The 25,272-nt window shown below is 36.8% G+C and overlaps 1 protein-coding gene across 4 annotated transcripts in view; it reads left to right on the plus strand.

The window, feature by feature from the left end:
- SPoCk (secretory pathway calcium atpase) overlaps window positions 1-25,272 on the plus strand; it is a 461,326-nt gene that overhangs the window by 343,931 nt on the left and 92,123 nt on the right. For all 4 annotated transcript variants that reach the window (XM_090376865.1, XM_090376868.1, XM_090376866.1 and 1 more), the window contains exons 13-15: window positions 1,410-1,499; window positions 7,852-7,956; window positions 18,089-18,242. In XM_090376865.1, the coding sequence (XP_090232991.1) occupies window positions 1,410-1,499; window positions 7,852-7,956; window positions 18,089-18,242 (349 nt within the window). The remainder of the gene's footprint in view (window positions 1-1,409; window positions 1,500-7,851; window positions 7,957-18,088; window positions 18,243-25,272) is intronic.

Raw genomic sequence — 25,272 nt, forward strand, 5'->3', positions numbered from 1 at the left:
TATAGTAAATTTTTATTTTTTTGTTTAGAAATTGCGAAAATGATGGCTAAACGCAAAAGAGTTGTGTTTTCAGACAAAAACTTGAAATTATTCAAAAGTTTGAAAACTGTGCATCTGTTAAATCTCTAAAGAACCATTATAATGTTGGTGACCAAACCATACGCAACATCGTAAAAAATAAAGGGAAGCTATTAGATATAAAATCGACATCGTAAAAAAAAATATAGGAAAGCTATTAGACTTAAAATGGACATCACAAAAAATAAAGGGATGTGGTAAGTTTTTTTCATTTTTTTATCTATCACCATATTTTTTTACGTAGCTTACTGAACATTTTTCAATACAGTAAGTCCCCGACTTACTCAACTACGGATTTACGTAAATTTTTTTTTCACTCAGTTTTTTTTTTTTTTTAGGATTGTAAAATTTAAAACAAAAATAATAAATAAATAAAATAAGCAATCAATAACGATGATCACGGCATGCAGAAATTGCAAAAGTGAGATACGGAGTAACAAGCAAAAAAAATAGGAAAGAAGAGAAGGTTCTTACAATTTATTTATGTTTCTTTTTTTTTTTTTATATGACTGAAGATTTCACCAAAATAATGTAAAAAGCCACACAATTCCAGCTATTGGTATTATTGCATATGCAATAAGATCAAGTTTACTACCCATTTATAATTAGATGCAAGAACAGAAAAGCCCAGTAACCCGGAAGGTGCATATAGTTTAAATGCAGTGACCTCCAGAAATGTGTTTTAGTAAAATGTGAGTTCGCGTGAGGTGATAATAGTGTGTTTACCCCCTTAACCCTGTGAAGTTCTTTTCAGAAAATTTTGTTTTGACCGTTATTATGGTGCTGACTAAGAGAATAAGTGACAGCACTACTAGTAAATCTACCAACAAAAAGGAAAGCCATCGATTTGAATCAGAAAATTAAACTAATAAAGATGTATGAAAATGACCAAACATTTACAAGTATCATGCGGAATTCAGATTTATCAATAATAATATAGTTGCAATATGTTATTAGTCATTCCTGAGTTATGTAAAACTCGACGAAATAAGAAGTTCTGGAACGCATCTCTTACGTATGTCGGGGACTTTTGTATTTTTGGATTAACCGGGAAATTTGTTTTTTATCATCTATCCCGGAAAATTGAGTGTCTACTGTATTTTAATGTTAAACATGCATGTAACTAGCATTAAGATTATATTTCAGAAAAATATATTTTAACTTTTGTTCTTATCTACTGATTCTGTCTAATATCTAGGTTATCTAGATAATATTTAAATTATCCATATTTGATCTTTAGCTGTAACGTACAAATGCACACTTATCCACTTGCAGACACACATACATGTACATATCTTGTATATATGTGTATATTGTGTGTATTTTTGCAGGTTGGATGCATATGTAATAATGCTGATATAGTTGGAGGACAGCTTCATGGTCAGCCTACAGAAGCTGCTCTTATTGCTGCTGCCCAAAAGGTTAGTGTTTTTGTTTATATTAAAGTTAACTAGCATTAAGATTATTTATATATCAGAAAAATATATTTTAACTTTTGTTCTTATCTACTCATTTTGTCATATTTCATATATTTTTTTGATATATTCATCTAATGCAAAACTCTCTTTCCAATCTTTTTTTTAGTTACTGATTTTAGATATATAAAATCAAAATAACTGTAACAAATGATTCCCATATAATATTTAATAATAACTATAACAAATGATTCCCTTATAATATTTAATAATAACTATAACAAATGATTCCCTTATAATATTTAATAATAACTATAACAAATGATTCCCTTATAATGTTTGGCACCTCCGTAGCCAGGTGGGAAGAAGCAGCAGTGCATAGCACACGCTTCTTGATTAGACCGGGGTTCGAACCCGTCACCACTAAATATGGAGGATGCGGAAAGGTCAGGGAAAGGAAAGGGAATGACCACCGCATATTCCCAGAGCAATATGGCCTTATTTGCTAATGCTCCTAAAAAAAAACAAAACAAATAACTAATAATATTTAATATTAACTATAACAAATGATTCCCATTTCAATAAATTATATTGTGAATATTGAAGCAAATGTATGAGAAGAAGAAAAATGTAAGGAATTGTAGTTGCTCATGTCTTCTCCAGTTTTCTGAAAAATTTTTACAATTGGGACTATTTCTTTATTAGTAGTTTCACAAATATTCCAAGTTATTGGAAATTTTATTTAATTATTTTAAATTGTATGATATATCTAAATATACATAGATTGTTCTACATATGCAATTAGAGTAGAAAATTTTAAAGCAGGTTTTACTTTGTGCAGTATAGGAAAATACATATTATTGTATAATTATGAAATAATAGTTTATAAACAATGCTGGAAATGTCATCCATTGTTAGCAATACATAGATACGCTCTTTTCGTTATGCTGCAAGTGACACAACAAAACGTTTGTGTCAATACACTCCTGACTATTTTCAGTTCCTGCTTTGTGGATTGCTCTTGTAAGCTTTCTGTTTTAATAACCTCCATGAAAAGAAGTCTGGGGATGTTAAATCAGGAGATCTAGGTGGCCAGAGTTCTTGTGATATGATTTGTTCCCCAAAACATTCTTACGTTTTGTTGATTGAGCGAACAGTATGGCAGGTTCAATTTGCAGATAAAAGAACCACTAGGTGGCAGTGATCACAGTGTACTGACGTGGGATTTACTTAAAGATTTAATTACCATCAGGGATAAAGGAAAGGGTTTTTGCTTCCATAAAGGAAGTACAGTGGTTTCCGACAGTTTTTAAATTCTGTACAGTGGGATCAACTGAAGATGTTACCAACAGCAAATTCTAAGTGGGAAGCATTCAAGGAATTAATCGTGGATGCTAATAAAAGTTTCATACCTATTAAGAAATATTGTTCAAGGTTTAGGCCTAAATGGTTGTCAAATGAACTAATGAGACTCGTAACAGAGAAGAAAAATGCATGGGATGCATATAAATTATCAAGCGACTCAGAAGCCTATGGCAGGTATAAGTTAATCTGTAATCAGGTCACAAAGGAGGTTCGGCAGACGAAGGCAGATTACGAGAAATACTTGGCAAAAGATGCTAAGAAAAACAGCAAGGATTTCTTTACTTATATAAACTCTAAAAGGAAGGGGATGAATCTGATTGGTCCACTTGACATCGATGGTTCGACTGTTGATGATCCTGCTCAGATAGCAAACAAACTGAATGAGTATTTTGCATCTACATTCACACATGAGGGGCACCTCCGTAGCCAGGTGGGCAGGAGCAGCAGTGCGTAGCACACGCTTCTTGATTAGACCGGGGTTCGAGCCCGTCACCACCAAATACGGAGGATGCGGAAAGGTCAGGGAATGACCACCGCATATCCCGGAGCAATATGGCCTTAGTTGCTAATGCTCCTAAAAACCAAATAACAAAACAAACAAACAAACATCACACATGAGGAATTATTAAGGTTTGAAAATGGCAGAAGGTTATCAAATTGTAGCAAGGTACTTAATGATTTTATAATAACTGAGAGCAAAGTGGAAGAGAAACTGTTGAAGTTAAACGTAAGAAAAGCACCTAGGGTGGATGGGATCTATCCAGTTATATTAAAGGAGGCGGCAAAGCAACTAAGCAAACTCTTAGCCATAATTATGAGAGCATCCTTGGACTCAGGGGAGGTTCCCACGGACTGGAGATGTGCAAATGTATCCCCAATTCACAAAGGAGGATCGAAGGGTGACACGAGTAATTACAGACGAGTTAGTTTAACTTCTGTTCCGGGTAAAATAATGGAGTCGCTGGTTAAAGATGCATTGCAGGATCATCTAGACAAGACTGCAGCAATAATTCAGACACAGCATGGGTTTGTTAAGGGAAAGTCTTGTCTGACAAATTTGATAGGATATTATGATGTGGTTACAAAGGAACTGGATGCAAAAAATAATTTTGATATCATATATTTGGATTTCAGGGAAGCTTTTGACACTGTTGGGCACGGAAGACTATTGTACAAATTGGAGCAGAATGGTATTAAGGGTAAGTTGCTACAATGGATAAAAGGATGGTTAAGTGGGAGAAGACAGAGGGTGGTAATCAATGGGTGCTGCTCTTCTTGGACTAATGTTATTAGTGGAGTCCCACAGGGTTTGGTGTTGGACCCACTGTTGTTTTGTATATTTATCAATGATATTGATGAAGGTATATCAGGCTTAATGTCGAAGTTTGCAGATGATACAAAGGTTGGCAGGGTTGTTAATGACAGTAATGGCAGTGTGCTACTGGAACAGGATCTAGATAATTTGGGCAGATGGGCTAAGAAGTGGCAACTGAAGTTTAACCTTGACAAATGCAAAGTACTGCATATGGGTAGAAGTAACCCCAGAGAAACGTACCAACTGTGTGGTACTACCCTTAAGGTGGTAGAAAATGAAAAAGACCTGGGAGTAATTGTGCGGTCAGATATGAAGTTTTCTGAGCAATGCAGACAGGCTGCCAGGGCAGGTCATGGGGTTTTGTCAATGATATATAGGAATTTTGCTAGCAGGGAAAAGGAGGTGATTATCCCTCTGTATAAGGCAATGGTCAGGCCGCGCCTTGAGTACTGCGTACAGGTCTGGAGGCCTCATTTTAGGAAAGATGTAGATTTGCTTGAGCGTGTACAGAGAAGGGCAACAAGATTGGTGAGGGGAATGAAGGGATCCTCTTATCAAGAGAGGCTTAAGTTCTGCAAATTGCAGTGGCTGGAGACTAGGCACCTGTGCGGTGATCTGATCGAGGTGTATAAGGCCTTGAATGGGTTCAGCACGCTGAATTCTGATGGGATCCTTCCACTTGTTCAGATTACGAACCTAAGGGGGCATAAATTCAAATTAAGAAAGGACAGATGTAGAATAGATGTGCGGAAATTTTCCTTTAGCCAGCAGGTGGCTAATTGCTGGAACAAACTTCCATCTGTCGTTGTGGAAGTTGATAGGTTGAATAAATTTAAGGAGGAACTGGACAGGCATTTGGAGGGAATGGTGTGATTATTTTATTATTTTTTTTTTTTTTGGCTGATGCTGCATAAGCTCATACATTTGCTTTCTTGCATCACATGCCACCACCACCACTACTACTACTACTACTACTAGGTTAGCACCAGACTTCTCTTTCATATTCTTGTAGCAAAGCAATAAACTGCATTATGATGCCTTGGTAAACATCAGAGATAAAAACCACAGGTTTTCAGTACTGAGTATTCTCTAATTTTGATTTTTAATATAACATAGCCACTAAAGTGAAATCGTGCTTCATCAGTGAAATAAATTTTATCCAAAATTGCAATACCATAATCTTTTTACATTATCCTGAAATTTGAGCTCATGCATATTGTAGATTAGCTCCAATTTCAGGATAATATTTAAAGATTATGGTACTGAAATTTTGGATAAAATTGCGGCTTTGCACAGAACGTCAACAAAAATTTGTCCACGTTCACTGTAAGACTTCAAGTAAGATTCCACTGAAACTGGAGGGCTGACATGACAATCCATCTTCTGTCTACCTGCAACTGTTCTCTGCATACTGAATAGTCTGTCTTCTTGCCAATTTACACAGATGGTTTGAAGTCAGAATTGTCGGTGGAATCTGCTGCCATCTTCACTATGATTTCTGAGCAGTTCCCCCTCTGAATGCAGCATATTTACAGCAGAATTGCATGCTATAGGGCTGGCTAGTGATTTCATACAAACCTACATCCACCAAAAATATATTATATATGCAGATTGTCTAAGTTCATTGTAGGCTTTGATGAAGTATAATCCTCACCCAGTCCTCTCCTGGGTTCAGCAGAAGCTGTATTAGCTTTTGGAATCTGAATTTGATATTCAATTCTGCTGGATCCCCAGCCATGTTGAGATCAGAGGAAATAAGTTGGCTGATATTGCAGCCAAATCAGCAATCACCCTGATTAACCATTGCTTGTTAGTCCCCTATACATTACTTGTGAGTAATATGAAAAGAACTGGTCACCCAATGGCAACATTCATGGCATGGGTAGGCTTCAAACAGATTATACTAGATTAAGTCTAGCATTCTGGTCTGCACAGGAATCTGAGAGTTGTTGTTCTAGTTGGGCTTTGATGACCCTCCAATGTAGTGGGACTGTGACACCATTTTAAACATAAAACACATGTTTACTGAATGTAGAAATTTAATCTATGAATGCTATTTATGTTTTGGTGCTTTTACCTATCTGACTGAGCCTTATATACTCAAATTTTAATTGACAATGCGATATTTTTCGGCCGACCGGGCTAGCCAGGTAGGTAAAGTGCCTGCCTGGCAACCCAAAGGTCGCAGGTTCGATTCCCGCCTCGGGCTTGGATCACAGTAAAATGCAAAAACTTTGGGAGGTGCAATATGGCCATAGAAGCTGATGCGCCAACAACTAACAAAAAAAAAAAAAAAAGTGATATTTTTCAAATATATAAAAATGTGCCAATATAAATATTTATCTATGTTTAACTGTATTTTTAATAATTATCCTATACATTTTGTTTCTTTAAATGTTTTTACTGTGATTTACTTGTTTTTAATCAATCAATCAAGCACATTATGTGTATAATGTAATGTAAGGTGCTATGTATGTAGTAAAACATTCCAAAGTAATTAGATAACTGTATTAAATTAATAATAGATAAAATCATTGGTATATGACTATAAGCTGGAGTAGCACATTCACCTAATAGAAGAGGAGTAACAGAACTGTTTTCTACCACTGATAATGGCGCCTCCGTAGCCAGGTGGGCAGGAGCGGAAGTGCGTAGCACACGCTTCTTGATTGGACCGGGGTTCGAGCCCGTGACCACCAAATACGAGGATGCGGAAAGGTCAGGGAATGACCACTGCATATCCCTGGAGCAATATGGCCTTAGTTGCTAAGGCTAATGCTCCTAAAAAACCAAATAACAACAACCACTGATAATTGTTCTCTTGCTGCTCTTAGGGGCAAAAAAAAAGATGATAGGTATCAAGAACACACATGTGCATGCACAGCCACTTCCTCCAACTCCCACACTCTCCTATTCACTAATTTATTAGTTCATGGAATGTTAACAAGTTTGCTGCCACTTTTATTTGTTAGGGTCCTTTCTATGTGCCTTGCATATTAACACGATTCAGAATTCACATCACTTAAAAGAATTCTATTTCAGTATTAGATGATATATTATAAAGAGCTGATTTAATTTCATCAGCTTTAACATATTGTCCATCCCTGTTCCTTTTCATTTCTGTAGTCCCAGGCTATGGATCCTTATTACAACCCATACGAGCAAAATTTTATAGGAAAACACTTTTTACTCAAAATTTTATCAGTAGGCATGAATTAAAGATGTCGTTTTGTTTTTCACAAACTAAAGAATTAAAATTTAGGAAGCAAATCTTCAATTAGAAAAGAACATATGAAACTATGAATCAAGTATACAGCTTTTATAGTGCTCTCTAGACAATGTGATTAATGCTTAACAAAATCTCAGCCATAATGCAAATAGCCCATAGTTCATTCAGTGTGCTGATATTGATCAGTTGTTCCTTTCATACGCCTTTCCTTTTACAGCACTCATTTATTGACTTTAAATGAATAGATGTATAGTTGCATCAAGGTACACCACTTGCAGTTTGTTTTGACATAAGTTGCTGTTCCAGCAGCAAACGTGTTAATGCTTAATTTCTTTCCTTTAGATAAAATGTATTATTTATAAATTTCAAACCAAGAAGAGTATTAAACTGAAAATGCATTTTATTGATTTTTTGTTTTTATAAATAATTTAGTCATATTTCTTTTTCAGATGGATATGTATGGAATTAGAGATAGATACGATAGAATACAAGAATTTCCATTTAGTTCAGAAAAGAAATTCATGGCTGTGAAGTGCATGTCAAAATTTGGACAAGTATGTATATAAGTTCTCTTCTGTTGCATAAATATAATCAACTTGTTATTATGGCATGAGAATCAGGATTGGACGTGGCCAAGAGAGAGAGATTACAATAAAATAGATTACAAAGCACAATTTATAACAATTGTAATTCAGTTTGTTATTATAAATTTAGTTTATATGGTTATTACAAAAATGTTTTCATATAAAATATCTTAGTCATGTGATCAATAAATTTGCTGCTTCACATTTGAAGATTTCTAAGGAGTCATTGTGATCTTACTGGTATATACCGCTAAGAGCTTAGGAAGTAGGAAAAAAAGGGGGAAAAAACACAATGGCTATGTGGAGGGTTGAACTGTTGTGATGCTTAAATTATGTTGTGTTTTTTTAGTTGTCTGGACATTTTCAGATTGGCTCTTTTATGGTGCACTTTCTGAATCTTTTTTTCTCTCTTTCAAAAATTCAGTGTAATATTGTCCAGACATAGTACAACAGTTTTCCACAATTTGTGTGAATATGTTTCTTATAAAAAAATATGATGTTCATACACTTGCCTGCAGACTTCGTTGTTTTGATGTTTGATTTTCAGTCACAGTGGTGAATGAGGACTCACCTCCATTGATTATTCTGCTTAAAAAGTTTTTTTCAGATTTTAACAGATGTTTTTGAAACAAACACAAATGTCACTTTTAATCTGCCTTTGTTCAAAAATAAGGAGTTGGGGGGAGAAATAACATTTAGTGCTGACAAGTTTTGTTCAAACAAACCTTGTCAATACTAAATGCTCTTTCAAATTGTTTGGTGCACTACCATAACTAATACTAAGGCCTTTGCAATTTTTCTAACTGTAATTCATCTATTCTCAAGGATGATAGCAGATACTATGCCAATATTCACTTCAGTTACTGATTACGAGAAATGCCTTGAGATTGGTCACATTCTGTGCTGGTTCTTTCATCTTTGGGCGCCTCCGTAGCCAGGTGGGAAGGAGCAGCAGCGCGTAGCACACGCTTCTTGATTAGACCGGGGTTCGAGCCCGTCACCACCAAATATGGAGGATGCGGAAAGGTCAGGGAATGACCACCGCATATCCCGGAGCAATATGGCCTTAGTTGCTAATGCTCCTAAAAACCAAATAACAACAACAAAAAATCTTCCATCTTTGAATCACTTCATCATCATCAGCCATTTTCAATCTACTGCAGGATGAAGGCCTCTCCAGCAACTTTCCAGTTCCTTCTGTTTTGGACAATTAACATCCATCTACTACCCACAAACTCATGAATTTCATCTGTCCATCTCCATTGTTGTCTTCCAGGTTTTCTTTTAGCTCCTCTTAGGTACCATTCTGTTATTCTCTTAGTCCATCTGTCATCATGTCTTTGAGCTATGTGTCCTGCCCAAGACCATTTTAGTTCTTTAGTTTTGATAAGAATGTCCTTGAGTTTGCTGCCTAATCCATGTGTTTTTCTTCTTATCTAACAGTCTGATTCCCAATATAATTCATTCTATTCTTAGCTGTGTCGTTCTCAGCTTCTCTTCCATTCTTCTAGTGAGTGCCCAAGTTTCACTTCCGTAAGTTATGATGGGTAGTATACATTGGTTCATTATTTTATGTTTCAGACAAATTGATATATTGCTCCTCAGTATGTGACTATATTTCCTGAATGCTATCCATCCAAAATTTATTCTTCTCTTGACTTCCAGCCATTTATCATTATTACAGCTGATGACTTGTCCCAGATAAGTATATGACTCCACCTTTTCAATTACTGCTCCTTCAATCATTATATCCTTTTCTATGGCATTCTTGTTCATCATTACTTTTGTTTTAGCCATATTCATCTTTAGTCCAAAATCTTTACTAACTCTGCATAACAGATTAAGATTTTCCTCTAATTCTTTTGGATTGTGGCTTATGACCACAATGTCATCTGCAAATCGTAAATGGTTTAGGTACTCTCCATTCCCATTGACTCCTTTCTGCGACCAGTCTAATCTTCTGAAAGCTTCCTCAAGGGCAGCAGTAAACACTTCGGAGATATTGGGTCTCCTTTTCGAACTCCTTTCTCAATTTTAAATTTTCTAGTGTCTTTGTTAGTATTAGTAGTAGTAATGGCCGCATGGTGCAAGAAAGCCTATGGCTTATGCTGCACCAGCCAAAAAAAAACAAAAAAAAAACTAATAATTAATAATAGAAAAGGAAATTAAATCTATCATCCTATGTATTTTCCTCACCTGAAGGTACTATCCAGATGACCTTTGAATTTCCCCAAACTGTCAGCCTCTACCACTCATGTAGGCAACTTATTCCAGTAATTTATAACTCGCTGGCTAAAATAAAACTTCCTGCAGTCCAATTTAAACATCTCCCCCCATAACTTGAATTTATGTCCCCTAGTTCTAGTATCGTTTATAATCTTGAAAATTTCGTCCTCATTCATTTTACTGATGCCTCTCAGAGCCTTAAACATCTCAATCAAATCTCCTCTAAGATGTCTAATTTCCATACTCTACAACCCACATATTCAAAGTCTTTCTTCATAAAGACGCCCTTTTGCCGATCTCACCAGGCGAGTTTCGTGTCTTTGCACCCTTTCAAGAAGCTCGATGTCTTTCTTTAGATGCGGTCTTCATACTTGAACACAGTATTCCAAGCATGGTCTAACAAAAGCCTTATATAATGGGATTATCACGTCCCTATCCCTGCTTGCAAAAGTTTGATAGATCATCGATAGGACACTGTGGGCCTTCCTTGCAACCTGTTTACAATGCTCAGAGAATTTCATGTCTGACTGTATCATAACACCCAAGTTCCTTTCCTCCAGTACTGGGTTAGTTGAACTCCACCAAGTGAATAAATTATTTTGGGATTACTGTTTCCCAGGTGTAATACCTTACACTTTGTTTGGTTAAAGCATAGCTGCCATTTTCTGACCATTCCTGAAGTCTATCTAGGTCTCTCTGAAGAAGCTCAGCTTGACAGTGATCATTAACTACTCTACCAATTTCACATCATCTGTAAATTTAGACATCACGCCCTCTATCCCTTCATGAATGTCATATATGAAAATTAAAAACAACAGTGGTCCTGATACTGATCCTTGGGGAACCCCACTTCTTACATCAACCCAATCTGAAGAATAGCCATTTATCACAACCCTCTGCCTCCTGCCCTGAAGCCGTCCTGCTATCCATTTAAGGATTTTCCCAGTGATTCCAACCTGTTCCAGCTTATAAAGCAACTGCTCATGTGGGACTGAGTCAAAAGCTTTGCTGAAATCTAAATAAACAGTGTTGAAATTATTGTCTAAATCCAGCTCATGAGTGACCCTTTTAAAATAGCAAACCAGATTTGTTAAACATGATTTTCCCTTTACAAAACCATGCTGAGTATCCTTGAGAATTTCAGTTCTATCCAAATGATCTTGAATTCCACTCTTGTTCATTGCCTCCATGATTTTTCCTACCACTGAAGTCAGACTGACAGGTCGATAATTTCCCACTTCACTCTTAGAACCACCCTTATGTATGGGAGACACATTGGCACTTTTCCAATCCAACGAAATTTCCCCAGAGTCTAGTGATGCTCACATAATTAGCCTCAATGGTTCAATGCACTCACTTGCCGCCTCCCTTAAGATTATAGGGTATAATCCATCAACTCCAGGAGTCTTACTGGCCTGTAGTCTCGAAAGTTTTTTCATTAAATAATCTTGCGAAATTTCAATATCATTAATTACATATTTTTCAACTTCGCTCCCACAATTTCCCATTGCCACAAAAGGTTTTTATTCTGTAAATATCGATGCAAAATAACTGATGAGTTCATCTGCAATGGCAGCTGGTGTATTTAATACTATCCCCTTTCCCTTATGTAAAGGTCTGGTCTGGTTTGTCCTGCTCTTCTTAGCATTTATATATGTGAAAAATTCCTTATCTCCCCTCTTTGCTTTGTTTGCTAGCGATTTCTCATAAACTGCCTTTGCCTGTCGAACCTGTTCTGTGACTCTATTACAGATTATCTTGTAGCTGTTATAGGCTTCAGTACTTTTTATTGCTCTGTAACTTTTCCATGCCACCTTTTTCTGCTCAATAATGTGGCAACTTTACTATTCATCCAACTTGGAACCCTCCTCATGGAGTATTTTAATTGGTAAATACGCATTGGTAAATACCTCCTCATTGGTAAATACGCATTCAAGGCGTCTGTGATTAATGTTTTAAAAGCATACCACAGTTCAGTTGTATTCATTCTCTGTCCGATATCTACCCAGTTAATAGAAGCCAGTTAATAGTAGCGCCTTAAGTCATCGTAATTTCCTTTTCTGAAATTATAACCCGTTCCTTTGCCTTTTACTACTGCTACCTCTCTTTTCATCATCCACCATAGAACTCAGTGATCACTTCCTGCTACTGGTTTCTCTACTGTCAGCCCTGTTATGTCATCTGATTCATGTGTGATGATGAGGTCTAGGATATTCTTTTCTCTAGTACTTTCCCTGACATGTTGATACAAATAAGTCATCTAGTTGATTTAAAAATTTTGTTCCCCATGTCGAGTTTCCTTCCCATTTTCTCCAATCAATTAGAGGCAAATTGAAATCGCCCATAATAAGACATTGACTCTTACTTACCCATTCCATTTGCATGTAAAGGCTTTCGTCATAATCTTCACAATCACCTGGTCTGTAGATTACTCCTACTCCCATTATACCTTTTTTTCCAACTATCTCACACCATACAGATTCTATACTAGCACATGAAACGTCTGAATCCGGGAAAGCTATCATCACACACAGGCTGCTTCTGATAAGAAGCATTACCCCACCACCCCTTCTATCTACCCTATCCTTCCTAAATACATTATACTGAAACTCATCATCCCCTATTTCTGGGTGGCACCACGTTTCCGTAAGCCCTATTTTGTCCGCATTACTTGTTTTAACCAGCAGTTCGAATTCGCTCATTTTATTGATGACACTTCTAACATTACTATATAAATAATTAGGACTTGCTGTTCTTGTATATTTAACAATCCTAACACAACCCTTGAAGTTTTTTAGGGTCTCTTCCCTGGCATTAGCTACCCGCTCACTTGAAACGTTTCTGCCCCCAGAACATCTAGATAGTATGTCCAGTTGGGGAAACAGATAAGAACTCTTGAGATATGTGCGACAGTTACTTTGACCAATATTATCAGATGTTCTGGGCGTGTCAGTATTACTAGTATTAAAAGGCAGAGAAAATCAGTCAGTATTAAAAGGCAGAGAAAATCATTTATTCCAAAAAAAGGGTCAAATTATACCAAGAGTTAGCAGCTAGTTGATGTCTCTGGGGGGTCTTAATTTGAGGTGCATCACAAGAGGGGTTATATTCTGATTATTAGGAGAGATAAGAAAGAGAGGTCACAAATATAAAATCTTAGGGAGCAACAGATTACTCGATCTCATGAAGTTTGTTGCCTTCAACAGTGTGTTGTAGATCAATGGAATAAATTACCTGCCAAGGTGACTTAGGTAGAGAGGATGCTGAAGTTCAATATGGAATTGATTTGTCACTTTTGGCAACAAGGGGAAGGTAGAGGCAGTTGTTTTTGTTATATAGTAAAATTCCATTACAATGAACTTCTTGAGAGTTCTATGGAATATTGCTGAAAATTATTTCTGTTATTTGTTCAAATAAATTCTGCTACACATTTTTAATATATAGAAGTAGCAGTTTTTGCATTATTTTCTTTAAATATCAACTTTAAAATCAATAATAAATAAATTAAAATGACAAAAAACATATTGCAGAAGTAAAATTATTTGTTTAGAGATCATTTGGCGACCACACCACATGGAGGAATGCCGCCCCTTTATGTTACCAGGCAGTACTAGGTGATAGATGACTCATCATCATATGATTCCTTTCGCCACCACTTTGCTTATTGGAGGCTTGAAGTGGTGGAACCCATTTTTAGTCTCTAGAGCTACGTTCTGGTCAACCCTTCCCTATCTCTTCCATTATGCACTATGATTGATGACTTTTGAGGTTATGATGAACATCTTGGCGAGATCCAATATTCCTTACATTTCGAGGGTACAGCTCTAAAACGGTGTTCGCAGGCTGGCCGCTAGTTAGTACACCGGACCGAACCTATTGGTAACTCTCTTGGTAACCGGATCAGCTAGTGTATAATCTTGCCAGATAGTGACTGGAGGGAGTCTGAGTAGTGTGTATGCGGGGAGCATTGTCAAGGCCACGTTATGTCAAGGATCTGGGTATATTCTTACCATGTGTACAGGCGCCTCCATAGCCAGGTGGGAAGGAGCAGCAGTGCGTAGCACACGCTTCTTGATTAGACCGGGGTTCGAGCCCGTCACCACCAAAAACCGAGGATGCGGAAAGGTCAGGGAATGACCACCGCATATCCCGGAGCAATATGGCCTTAGTTGCTAATGCTCCTAAAAACCAAATAACAAACAACAACACAACAAACCATGTATACACCATATCCAAAAATTTCATTACTTCATACAGCATGTCCCACCCACTTTTACTTACTATTGAATACACCATGAATTGTCAAACTAATAGAACAAGCTTATCTGCGAAAAGATCTAAACCTCCCAAGCACTTCCTAATTCATTTCACAAATATACATGGTCTCAATTCTAATCTCAACGATGTCCATTTCCACTTGCAGTCTGCCAAACCCGATGTACTTTTTTGGATAGAATCTCAGTTATCGGTTGATTCAACTACTGCTCATCTCAGATACCCAAATTATTCGTTGTATGATTCCTTTCGCCTCAAAGGTGGTACTTGAGCATATGTCCGTTCTGATGTTCCCTGTCAGAGACTTGGCAATTTGGAATCTCCTCTCTTTGATCTTCTCTTGCTTAAAAAATCTCTCTACCTCATTGTGTAAAATTCATCTGTTGTCTCTACCGTTCTCCCTACTCCACTGATCACTTGGAGCTCTTTGACTTCCTCTCTTTGCAGCTTGACTTTCTCCTGTCCAACTTTGCTAACAGTGAGATAATTTTCCTTGGTGACTTTAATGTTTACAACTCCAGCTGGCTTCCGTTTTCTAGTCACACCAACCCAGCTGATCGAGATGCTGAGGCTTTTGCAATTATTAATGACCTTGCACAGATTGTTCATTTACCTACAAGAATACCGGACAATTCTAATCATACAGCCAACATGCTTGATCTTTTTCTCACAAACAACCCTTCTAAGTGCACAGTCGAAGTGAGAGGTCCTTTAGGCACTTCAGATCACAACTTGATGATTGTCTCTTCTCCAATGGACTTTATCTCATGGCTATTCCCAATCTTGTATTATTTGGCATTACAAGAAGGCAAAATGGGATGACCTGCGAGATTTCTTTTCTTCTTTTCCTTGGTCGGATTACTGTTTCAAAACTTCTGATGTCAACATTTGCTCAGATTGCATCAGTGGAATTATTCTTGCAGGAATGGAATCCTTTATCCCACACTCCACTTTAAAATCTCATCCTTTATTTAAACCTTGGTATTCCAATAAATGTGCTAAGGCTGTTCAAGAGAAGAATGTTGCGTATCGTAATTGGCTTGTTTCTAATTCTTCAGTTTCATTTTCTGCCTACACCAAAGCTTGCAACAATTGTAAAGCAGTTATTAATCAGTCCGAACTAGAGTTTTAACAGGCTAAGAGTAGAAAACTTGCTTCTTGCCCTAATGGTAGCTGAGCATTCTGGTCTCTTGCCAAAGCTATTGGCCGCAACTTTTGCCCATCTCTGCTCCCACCTCTGTCCAAACCAGATGGTTCTGTTGTCACTTTAGCCAAGGATAAAGAATGCAAAATGCAGAATACATTTTTCTTCCAACTCATGTATTAATGATCTTGGTAAAACACCTCTCACCATTCCCGACACACTCCATTCAACACCTCCTGTGGTCTTCCATCAAAAGGATGTCAGAAGGATTTTGACGAACCTTGATGCTAAGAAAGCTCCAGGTCCCGATGGTATTTCTCCACTTGTTCTCAAAACCTGTGCTCTTGTACTTACTCCTATTCTTTGCTGCCTTTTTTCGCTTTCTTATTCCAAAGGTATTTTTCCTTCTGCTTGGAAATTTGCTCATATCCAGCCAGTTCCTAAAAAGGATGACAAATCACTCCCATCCAATTATCATCCCATTGCAATTACTTCTACTCTTTTTAAAGTAATGGAGAAATCAATTAACCGCCAACTCTTAAAGTACCTAGAAGCCTTCCATCTGATCAACGATCGCCAGTATGGATTCCGTCAGTGTCTATTCACTGGTGATATTCTGTCTTATGTTACCCATTTATGGACAAATTCGATGGAAACATTTGGTGAAACACAAGCAGTTGCCCTTGACATCTCAAAGGCTTTCGATTGTGTTTGACATAAAGGTCTTCTAAACAGGCTTCCATCTTATGGTTTGCCAACTGTTTTTAGTAATTGGTTATCCAGTTTTCTCGCTGATCGCTCACTGAGGGTGATGGTAGGTGGCTCTCTCTCTTCTAACTTCTCCACTAATGCCGATGTCCCCCAAGGTTCAGTTCTTTCCCCCACTCTTTTCCTCTTGGAAATTAATGACCTTCTTCCATTGACTGGAAATCCTATCCATAGTTTTGCCAATGATAGCACATTGCTTTCCATTTTGAGAAATCTAGTCCTGCTCAATCAACTTCAACTTCTCGAAAATCTGCTAACAATTCCTTAAATGCCAATCTCCAGGTAATTCTCCAGTGGGGTAAAGACAACTTAGTTTCAATCCTTCTAAAACTCAGTCTTGTCTTATGTCTCGCAAAAAGGATTCTTGTGCTCCTATGCTTATCTTTGGTGATGCTCCGATTTCTAGGCAAAATGATATATCTCTTTTGGGGATTACCCTGACTTCTAATCTCTCTTGGCACAAGCACATTACAAATATTGCTTCCTCTGCATCTAAAAAACTTGGTTTTCTCTTTCGCTCTTGGCGTTACTTTTCTTCCAAACAGCTGTTCACTCTGTATAAATCGCAGATCCGCCCTGCGATGGAATATTATTCCCACATCTGGGGTGGTGCTCCCAAAACCTCTCTCAGACTTCTTGATTCCATTCAGAAGAGGGCAGTTAGGTTAATTAATGAGTCATCTCTAACAGAGTTTCTCCACTCACTGTCTCATAGACGTACTATTTCTGCTGCATGCCTCTTCTACAGATACTTCCATGGGCACTGTTCTTCTGAATTGGCTTCTATAATTCCCACTATCTCTTTCAAAACAGTCCGAACACGTGCTGCCACCAGCCAACATCCATTTACTGTCCACCTTCAAACTCACAAAACCAACTTTTCATCTTTCTTGTTTATTCATTCAACAGCTGTTTTCTGGAACAACCTTCCTTCATACGTATTTCCTGAAAATTACAGTCTACAGGAGTTCAAGTCCAATGTCAATAAATATCTTCTTTTGTCTTCTCAACCTCCAACCCAAGCACGGTACTATGTACTATAGGTTCTTGTGTTTGGGGTTTACATAGAAAAAAAAATAATAAAATTTCCAAAGCATGTTGTATTTATATGAGGAATGCTATATCGCATAAAATTTAATAACCCACAATTTTAGAATTATAGTTCAGTATACATAACTTTGCACTTTAGTGTAGTAAAAAATCTGCATATCCAGTTTGCACTGAGTTAAATTAGATTACTACCTCTGCCCCCCCACCCCACCCCCCCTCAACACAGATGTGTAAACAGTTTTCTTCAATTTGAGGTTTTTTTTTTTTTTTTTTTTTATTCACTGGGGCGGGGGTGAAGAAACTGTAAATGTAAGTTAGTTACACAAATTTGTCATTTCACAGGCTGCATCATCTCACTTCATTTGTTTTTGGGGGGTTCCTATGCATACCAACCTGGATTTGAGCATAACCATTCAGAAATATTAAACTTAATTAGCAGGTGTGAAACTGAATTCTTTTGCCACGTCTTTTAAACTCTTAATTTCTCTCAGATGACGTTTACAAAGCATCATTAATAAGGGAAGGTGGCCTGGAAATGGAAATATTTTTATTATAGTAAAATCTTCATTAAAAAAAAGTAAACATATACTGTTAATAATATTTTTTGATTTATATTCTAATTATATAAATGTATTACAGGATGGAGAAAAGTTTTATGTTAAAGGGGCTTTAGAAAGAATACTTCCATATTGTTCAGCATTTAGTTTTCATGGATCTTCTATGCCAATGACAAAGGAAAGGGAAGCACAATATATAAAAGAATCCCAGTATATGGGAAGAAAAGGTTTACGGGGTAAGTTAATTATGATTAGTTTATGTAATTATTTCTGTATTCTGATACCAGTAACTGTTCTAGTTTATGGTAATTAGTAACTTTTCTAGTATATGGCAATAGTAACCAAATAGAAATCACTTCATTGGCAGTAGGGAATGGACTGGATATCAAAGACATGATTATTGGGGTGCCTTTATCAGGTGCTGCAGCAAAGAGGGTGGTCCAGTCCATTCCCTACTGCAGCAGTAGGGAATGGACTGGATATCAAAGACATGATTATTGGGGTGCCTTTATCAGGTGCTGCAGCAAAGAGAATGGCTGCACTTGTGAAGTGTTCAGACTAGTGTCATTTCATTCTTTAGTGAATGGAAAATGTCTATAAACAGCCGCAGCTGCAGCCAAAAATGTAAAGTGATGAAGTGAGATGCTCAATATCTGTAGTAAATTATCAATTATAATCATCGCTAAATGATGAAACAGTTAATCTCTGCATTTAACATTGTATATCGGTACCATCACCATGCAAAGAACTCTACAAACAATGCACTACAGGATTAGAAAGACCTTCACAAAAGTCAGTGAATTCAGCACCAGCTGGAAAATGTGTTGGCACTGGTGCTTGGAATTAAATGATGGACCTATTTCCAATCCTCTGGAGACTGAAAGCAAGTTGTGGTTTAAAGAATCCTGATTTAAACTCTTCAGTACCAATAGAAAAGTTGACATATGGTCTCCGACAGTTTTTAAATTCTGTACAGTGGGATCAACTGACAATGTTACCAACAGTAAATTCTAAGTGGGAAGCATTCAAGGAATTAATCGTGGCGGCTACTAAAAGTTTCATACCTATTAAGAAATATTGTTCAAGGTTTAGGCCTAAATGGTTGTCAAATGAACTAATGAGACTCGTAACAGAGAAGAAAAATGCATGGGATGCATATAACTTTTCAAGAGTCTCAGAAGCCTATGGCAGATATAAGTTAATCTGTAATCAGGTCACAGAGGAGGTTCGGCAGGCGAAGGCAGATTACGAGAAATTCTTGGCAAAAGATGCTAAGAAAAACAGCAAGGATTTCTTTACTTATATAAACTCTAAAAGGAAGGGGGTGAATCTGATTGGTCCACTTGACATCGATGGTTCAACTGTTGATGATCCTGCTCAGATAGCAAACAAACTGAATGAGTATTTTGCATCTACATTCACACATGAGGAGTTATTAAGGTTTGAAAATGGCAGAAGGTTATCAAATTGTAGCAGGGTGCTTAATGATCTTGTAATAACTGAGAGCAAAGTGGAAGAGAAATTGTTGAAGTTAAACATAAGAAAAGCACCTGGGGTGGATGGGATCTATCCAGTTATATTAAAGGAGGCGGCAAAGCAACTAAGCAAACCCTTAGCCATAATTATGAGAGCATCCTTGGACTCAGGGGAGGTTCCCACAGACTGGAGATGTGCAAATGTGTCCCCAATTCACAAAGGGGGATCGAAGGGTGACACGAGTAATTATAGACCAGTTAGTTTAACTTCTGTTCCAGGTAAAATAATGGAGTCGCTGGTTAAAGATGCATTGCAGGATCATCTAGACAAGACTGCAGCAATAATTCAGACACAGCATGGGTTTGTTAAGGGAAAGTCTTGTCTGACAAATTTGATAGGATATTATGATGTGGTTACAAAGGAACTGGATGCAAAAAATAATTTTGATATCATATATTTGGATTTCAGGGAAGCTTTTGACACTGTTGGGCACGGAAGACTATTGTACAAATTGGAGCAGAATGGTATTAAGGGTAAGTTGCTACAATGGATAAAAGGATGGTTAAGTGGGAGAAGACAGAGGGTGGTAATCAATGGGTGCTGCTCTTCTTGGACTAATGTTATTAGTGGAGTCCCACAGGGTTCGGTGTTAGGTCCACTGTTGTTTTGTATATTTATCAGTGATATTGATGAAGGTATATCAGGCTTAATGTCGAAGTTTGCAGATGATACAAAGGTTGGTAGGGTTGTTAATGGCAGTAATGGCAGTGTGCTACTGGAACAGGATCTAGATAATTTGGGCAGATGGGCTAAGAAGTGGCAACTGAAGTTTAACCTTGACAAATGCAAAGTACTGCATATGGGTAGAAGTAACCCCAGAGAAACGTACCAACTGTGTGGTACTACACTTAAGGTGGTAGAAAATGAAAAAGACCTGGGAGTAATTGTGCAGTCAGATATGAAGTTCTCTGAGCAATGTAGACAGGCTGCCAGGGCAGGTCATGGCGTTTTGTCAATGATATATAGGAATTTTGCTAGCAGGGAAAAGGAGGTGATTATCCCTCTGTATAAGGCAATGGTCAGGCCACGCCTTGAGTACTGCATACAGGTCTCGAGGCCTCATTTTAGGAAGGATGTAGATTTACTTGAGCGTGTACAGAGAAGGGCAACAAGATTGGTGAGGGGAATGAAGGGATCCTCTTACCAAGAGAGGCTTAAGTTCTGCAAATTGCAGTGGCTGGAGACTAGGCACCTGCGCGGTGATCTGATTGAGGTATATAAGGCCTTGAATGGGTTGAGCACGCTGAATTCTGATGGGATCCTTCCACCTGTTCAGATTACGAACCTAAGGGGGCATAAATTCAAATTAAGAAAAGACAGATGTAGAATAGATGTGCGGAAATTTGCCTTTAGCCAGAGGGTGGTTAATTGCTGGAACAAACTTCCATCTGTCGTTGTGGAAGTTGATAGGTTGAATAAATTTAAGGAGGAACTGGACATATGATTTTGGCTATATGGCATGGAGCAAAGGCATCCTGAAAAATGCAATTGGTAACATCCCCATAGCAGTCTCTAATTGTGGAAAGTGATTGTGTCTGAAGTATATTCTTATACACCTCAGCATTCACTTATCCTTCGCAAATTCAAGACATCCAACTTCTCTATGTGAAATACAGCCCTGTATCATTTGAGATACAGAATATTTCACTGCGGAGATGATGCAGTAGAGATGAAATTCTTCTCTGTCTAATAGTTTTCTGCCTGTCTGAACCATGCAAGTTGTATTTTGATTCATCAGAGAAAGTAACACATTTCCACTGGTCCTCAGACCAATAGCATGCTCTTTTGCTCACTTTAGATATTGGACTTTCATTTTTTGGGCAATGGGCTACAAATCCCAATGGGAAAATGCATCTATGTACTGTAGCAATACTTGCTACAGTACTTGCTTAATCCTGTATCCTTCTCTCATGCTGTTTTGTGATCTGTCAATGAGGATTTTCTGTTTCAGACACACAGATGGACCAGAATCTGTCCTGCACTGCAGAAGCTATTGGTGGACATCCACTTCCTTTCTTTCTGTTTGGACTGCCATTTTCTGATAATTTTTGTTAAAAATGTCGTGCTGTTGACTGACTACAGTGAATAATGCAACAGCTACACTTTTCCTATGTGGTGTTAATTGTGAAAACTTAGCCATTGCAATAGCACAGAATGCTGGGCTTGTGGCATATGCACTGTATTTGTACTGCCTAGGGTGATTCAATCATGTAGGGCACATGATATCGTCTAGGAGAGCTTGCTAGAGATGGATGATGCAATAGCGCAATGTTATTACAAAACATATATGATATATTACCAAATTTCACAGAAATTCAGTGACTTTTGTAAGTGAATTTTTTTAAATATCACTGCATGCTATATTTTCATATCAATTATGTTGTTTCTCTTTTCTTAGTTAATCTTATAAATAAAAGAAAATCTAAACAAAATTGTATTATCATTATTATTCTTAGACAAAGTTTTTGTTTCTTTTGTTTTTATGATTTTATTGTATTTTTTTAAATTTTATTATTTTTGTTGTTAATATTTCTTATTGTTGTTAGATATGTACAAAAACAAAATACTGAAGTTTTTACACTTTTGCTGGATCTCATTATTACAAAATATGAAAATTTAGGGTTCCCTTGAACTTTGTATTAATGAGATTCTATTGTATTCAATATTTTATTTTATATTAAAGTTGTTTTATTGTTTAGTCAGTGTCAGAAAGAATTTTACTATAAATTGTACATTATGCTTTGCCAGACCATCAGACAATCTTCTCCATCATAGTCCCTCTCCTTAAAGTTTATAGGTTGCTTTCAGTAGCATCTTTCCTTTACTCTCCATATAAACATACATCAAGAATCAAAAAAATCATAGCCTGTACTCCACTAACATCATGTTGGACATTATTCTTGACATCAAATAAAACCTCTCTATCTGCAGCTAACAGGCTTCAGTTTGGTGAGAGATATTCCATCCCAAGCAGTTCCAAACTTGGAAGTGAGGCTTTCTGCATTATGCTGTCATTTCTTTAAGAAATCTGCAGTAGGGTTCAAGTATCTTGATTAGTCATCTAGTAATTTTCTTTTGGAATTCCTTTTGTAACTGAGATATTAGGATATTTATTACCTTTGATTGAATATTCAGAATCATTTCTACCACTACCTATGATTGGCCTAGTTCTATTCAACCATGGCTGTCTACTGCACAAATTCAATCAGGCTTAGTGTTGAAGTTTGCAGACAATACAAAGGTTGGCAGGGTTGTTAATGACAGTAATGGTAGTGTGCTACTGCAACAGGATCTAGAAAATTTGGGCAGATGGGCTGAGAAGTGGCTACTGAAGTTTAACCTTGACAAATGCAAAGTACTACATGTGGGTAAAAGTAACCCCAGAGAAACGTACCAACCGTGTGGTACTACACTTAAGGTGGTAGAAAATGAAAAAGACCTGGGAGAAATTGTGCAGTCAGAAATGAAGTTTTCTGAGCAATGCAGACAGGCTGCTAGGGCAGGTAATGGTGTTTTGTCAATGATATATAAAGGAATTTTGCTAGCAGAGAAAAGGAGGTGATTGTCCCTCTGTATAAGGCAATGGTCAGGCCACACCTTGAGTACTGCTTACAGGTCTGGACGCCTCATTTTAGAAAGGATGTAGATTTGCTTTAGCGTGTACAGAGAAGGGCAACAAGATTGGTGAGGGGAATGAAGGGATCCTCTTACCAAGAGAGGCTTAAGTTCTGCAAATTGCAATGGCTGGAGACTAGGCACCTGTAAGGTGAGCTGATTGAGGTGATAAGGCCTTAAATGAGTTGTGCATGCTGAATTCTGATGGGATTCTTCCACTTGCTCAGATTACGAATCTTAGGGGGCATAAATTCAAATTGAGGAAAGACAGATGTAGAATAGATGTGCGGAAATTTGCATTTAGCCAGTGGGTGGTTAATTTTGCTGGAACAACCTTCCATCTGTCGTTGTGGAAGTTGATAGATTAAATAAATTTAAGGAGGAACTGGACAAACATTTAGAGGGATTTGTTTTGTAAATTTTTTTTTTTTTTTCTTTTTTTGGCTGATGCTGCATAAGCTCGTACACTTGCTTTCTTGCATCACATACCACTATTACTACTACAGCAGCAAATAACTTATGGTATCTCAGTGCCATTGAAATATTAGTACTCAGGTGTGTTTGGCATCTAAGCTCAATCAAACTGAGTGATGCACAGTCAGGCTGTTCTATTTAAAAACCATTCATTTGATATTTGCATATTAAAACACCATGAATAGAAATTCATTTTCAGTTCAGTTCAGTTTGAAAATGGTAAGAGTAAAACTCAGTTGTACTTTTAAGTTTCATCCATTATTTATAGTGAAAGTCTGCTCTAATGAGAATTGAGAAAATAAATATTAAAGAAAAATAATAATTATAACATTCACTTATCAGCCAAATTGCAGTTTAAAAAGTGCATAAATGTTGAAGAAGAAAGAAATTGTGAAACTGTTGTGTACTCAGTTCTACTCCCACAGATATTATAGTATATGAGGTCACAGTTTGAAAGGTCAATGTAGTGATTTTGTCAATTTTCACTCATTTGGGCATGTGGATTCATGAGTTTGAACCTGTCAGACAACTCTTCAAAATTTATAGAATGGATGCTTTTAAAAAGTACACCAGTTTGAGACGAAATATATTTATAAAAATAGTTATGTTGAAAAATTGCAATTTTTTATTCATTTCTTTTTTCCTTAATCGTTTTGCACATAATGAAAATGTCTAGATGTATTAAACTGGTTGTACAAACAGTTTATTTCATTAATGTATAAATTTAACATAAAATTAACATCTATCACTAAAATAATGAATAAAATATTTGGCTTCTGATTTATTTTACGGCAATGCAGCTCAGTTATTTTGTGAATATATTATTGTAATATTTTTACAATATATTAAACTGCACTTTCTCTTTTACGAAAGAGGCCTTTTATTTTTCTTTTATATAAGTGTATGCAAGTGGACCTCTATGATCATTCACTTTAAAAAATTCATTAAACAGAAATTTCATTATAAAGAAATATGACCTTTTCAACAATGAAAAATACTGTAATTCAACATTCAGAAATATAGTAAAAGATGGGGGAGATAAATCAAAAATAAGTGAGAATGAATAAATTTTCTGACATTTTTAAAAAATTAATTAAATGGCTACTTGCATGATTCACACAATATATTAGTACACTTTTAAGAATTATTTCGTAAAATATTTGGTTATTTTACGAAATTTTACATTTGTTTAAACACTGAAATATATTTTCTGGAACATTTTCTTCACACTGTGAAGACCTCGACACAGTTTCAAATGCTGCTAACATTTCATGTTTGCCAGGTTTAATATTGCCCTCATTTTCATCCAACTCATCGTCAATATTGTCACTAGTTCTTTGAATACTCTCCAAAATGTTGGAGTCACTTGAATATTCAGCTACTGTGACATCATTATCAATTCCTAAAAATTCATCAAAAACAATTTTTCCACTGATCAAACCTCTTGCTTGGAGTTCTTTCCAAGATTCATCCCTCTCATTGCCATTAATAGCTGTTTTAGCAACATTTAAGAAATAATTCTTAATTGTTGTTTCTGTCACATCTTGACTCCACACTTTTGCAAACTCTGATATGCACGTCCGCAAATCTATAACAGAATCTAAAGGTTGGTTGATTTCTATTCTCAGTATAATTTTTTTC

The sequence above is a fragment of the Mastigoproctus giganteus genome, chromosome 7 (genome assembly GCF_048544385.1).
Source record: "Mastigoproctus giganteus isolate SK-2022 chromosome 7, ASM4854438v1, whole genome shotgun sequence".
NCBI lineage: Eukaryota > Metazoa > Arthropoda > Arachnida > Uropygi > Thelyphonidae > Mastigoproctus > Mastigoproctus giganteus.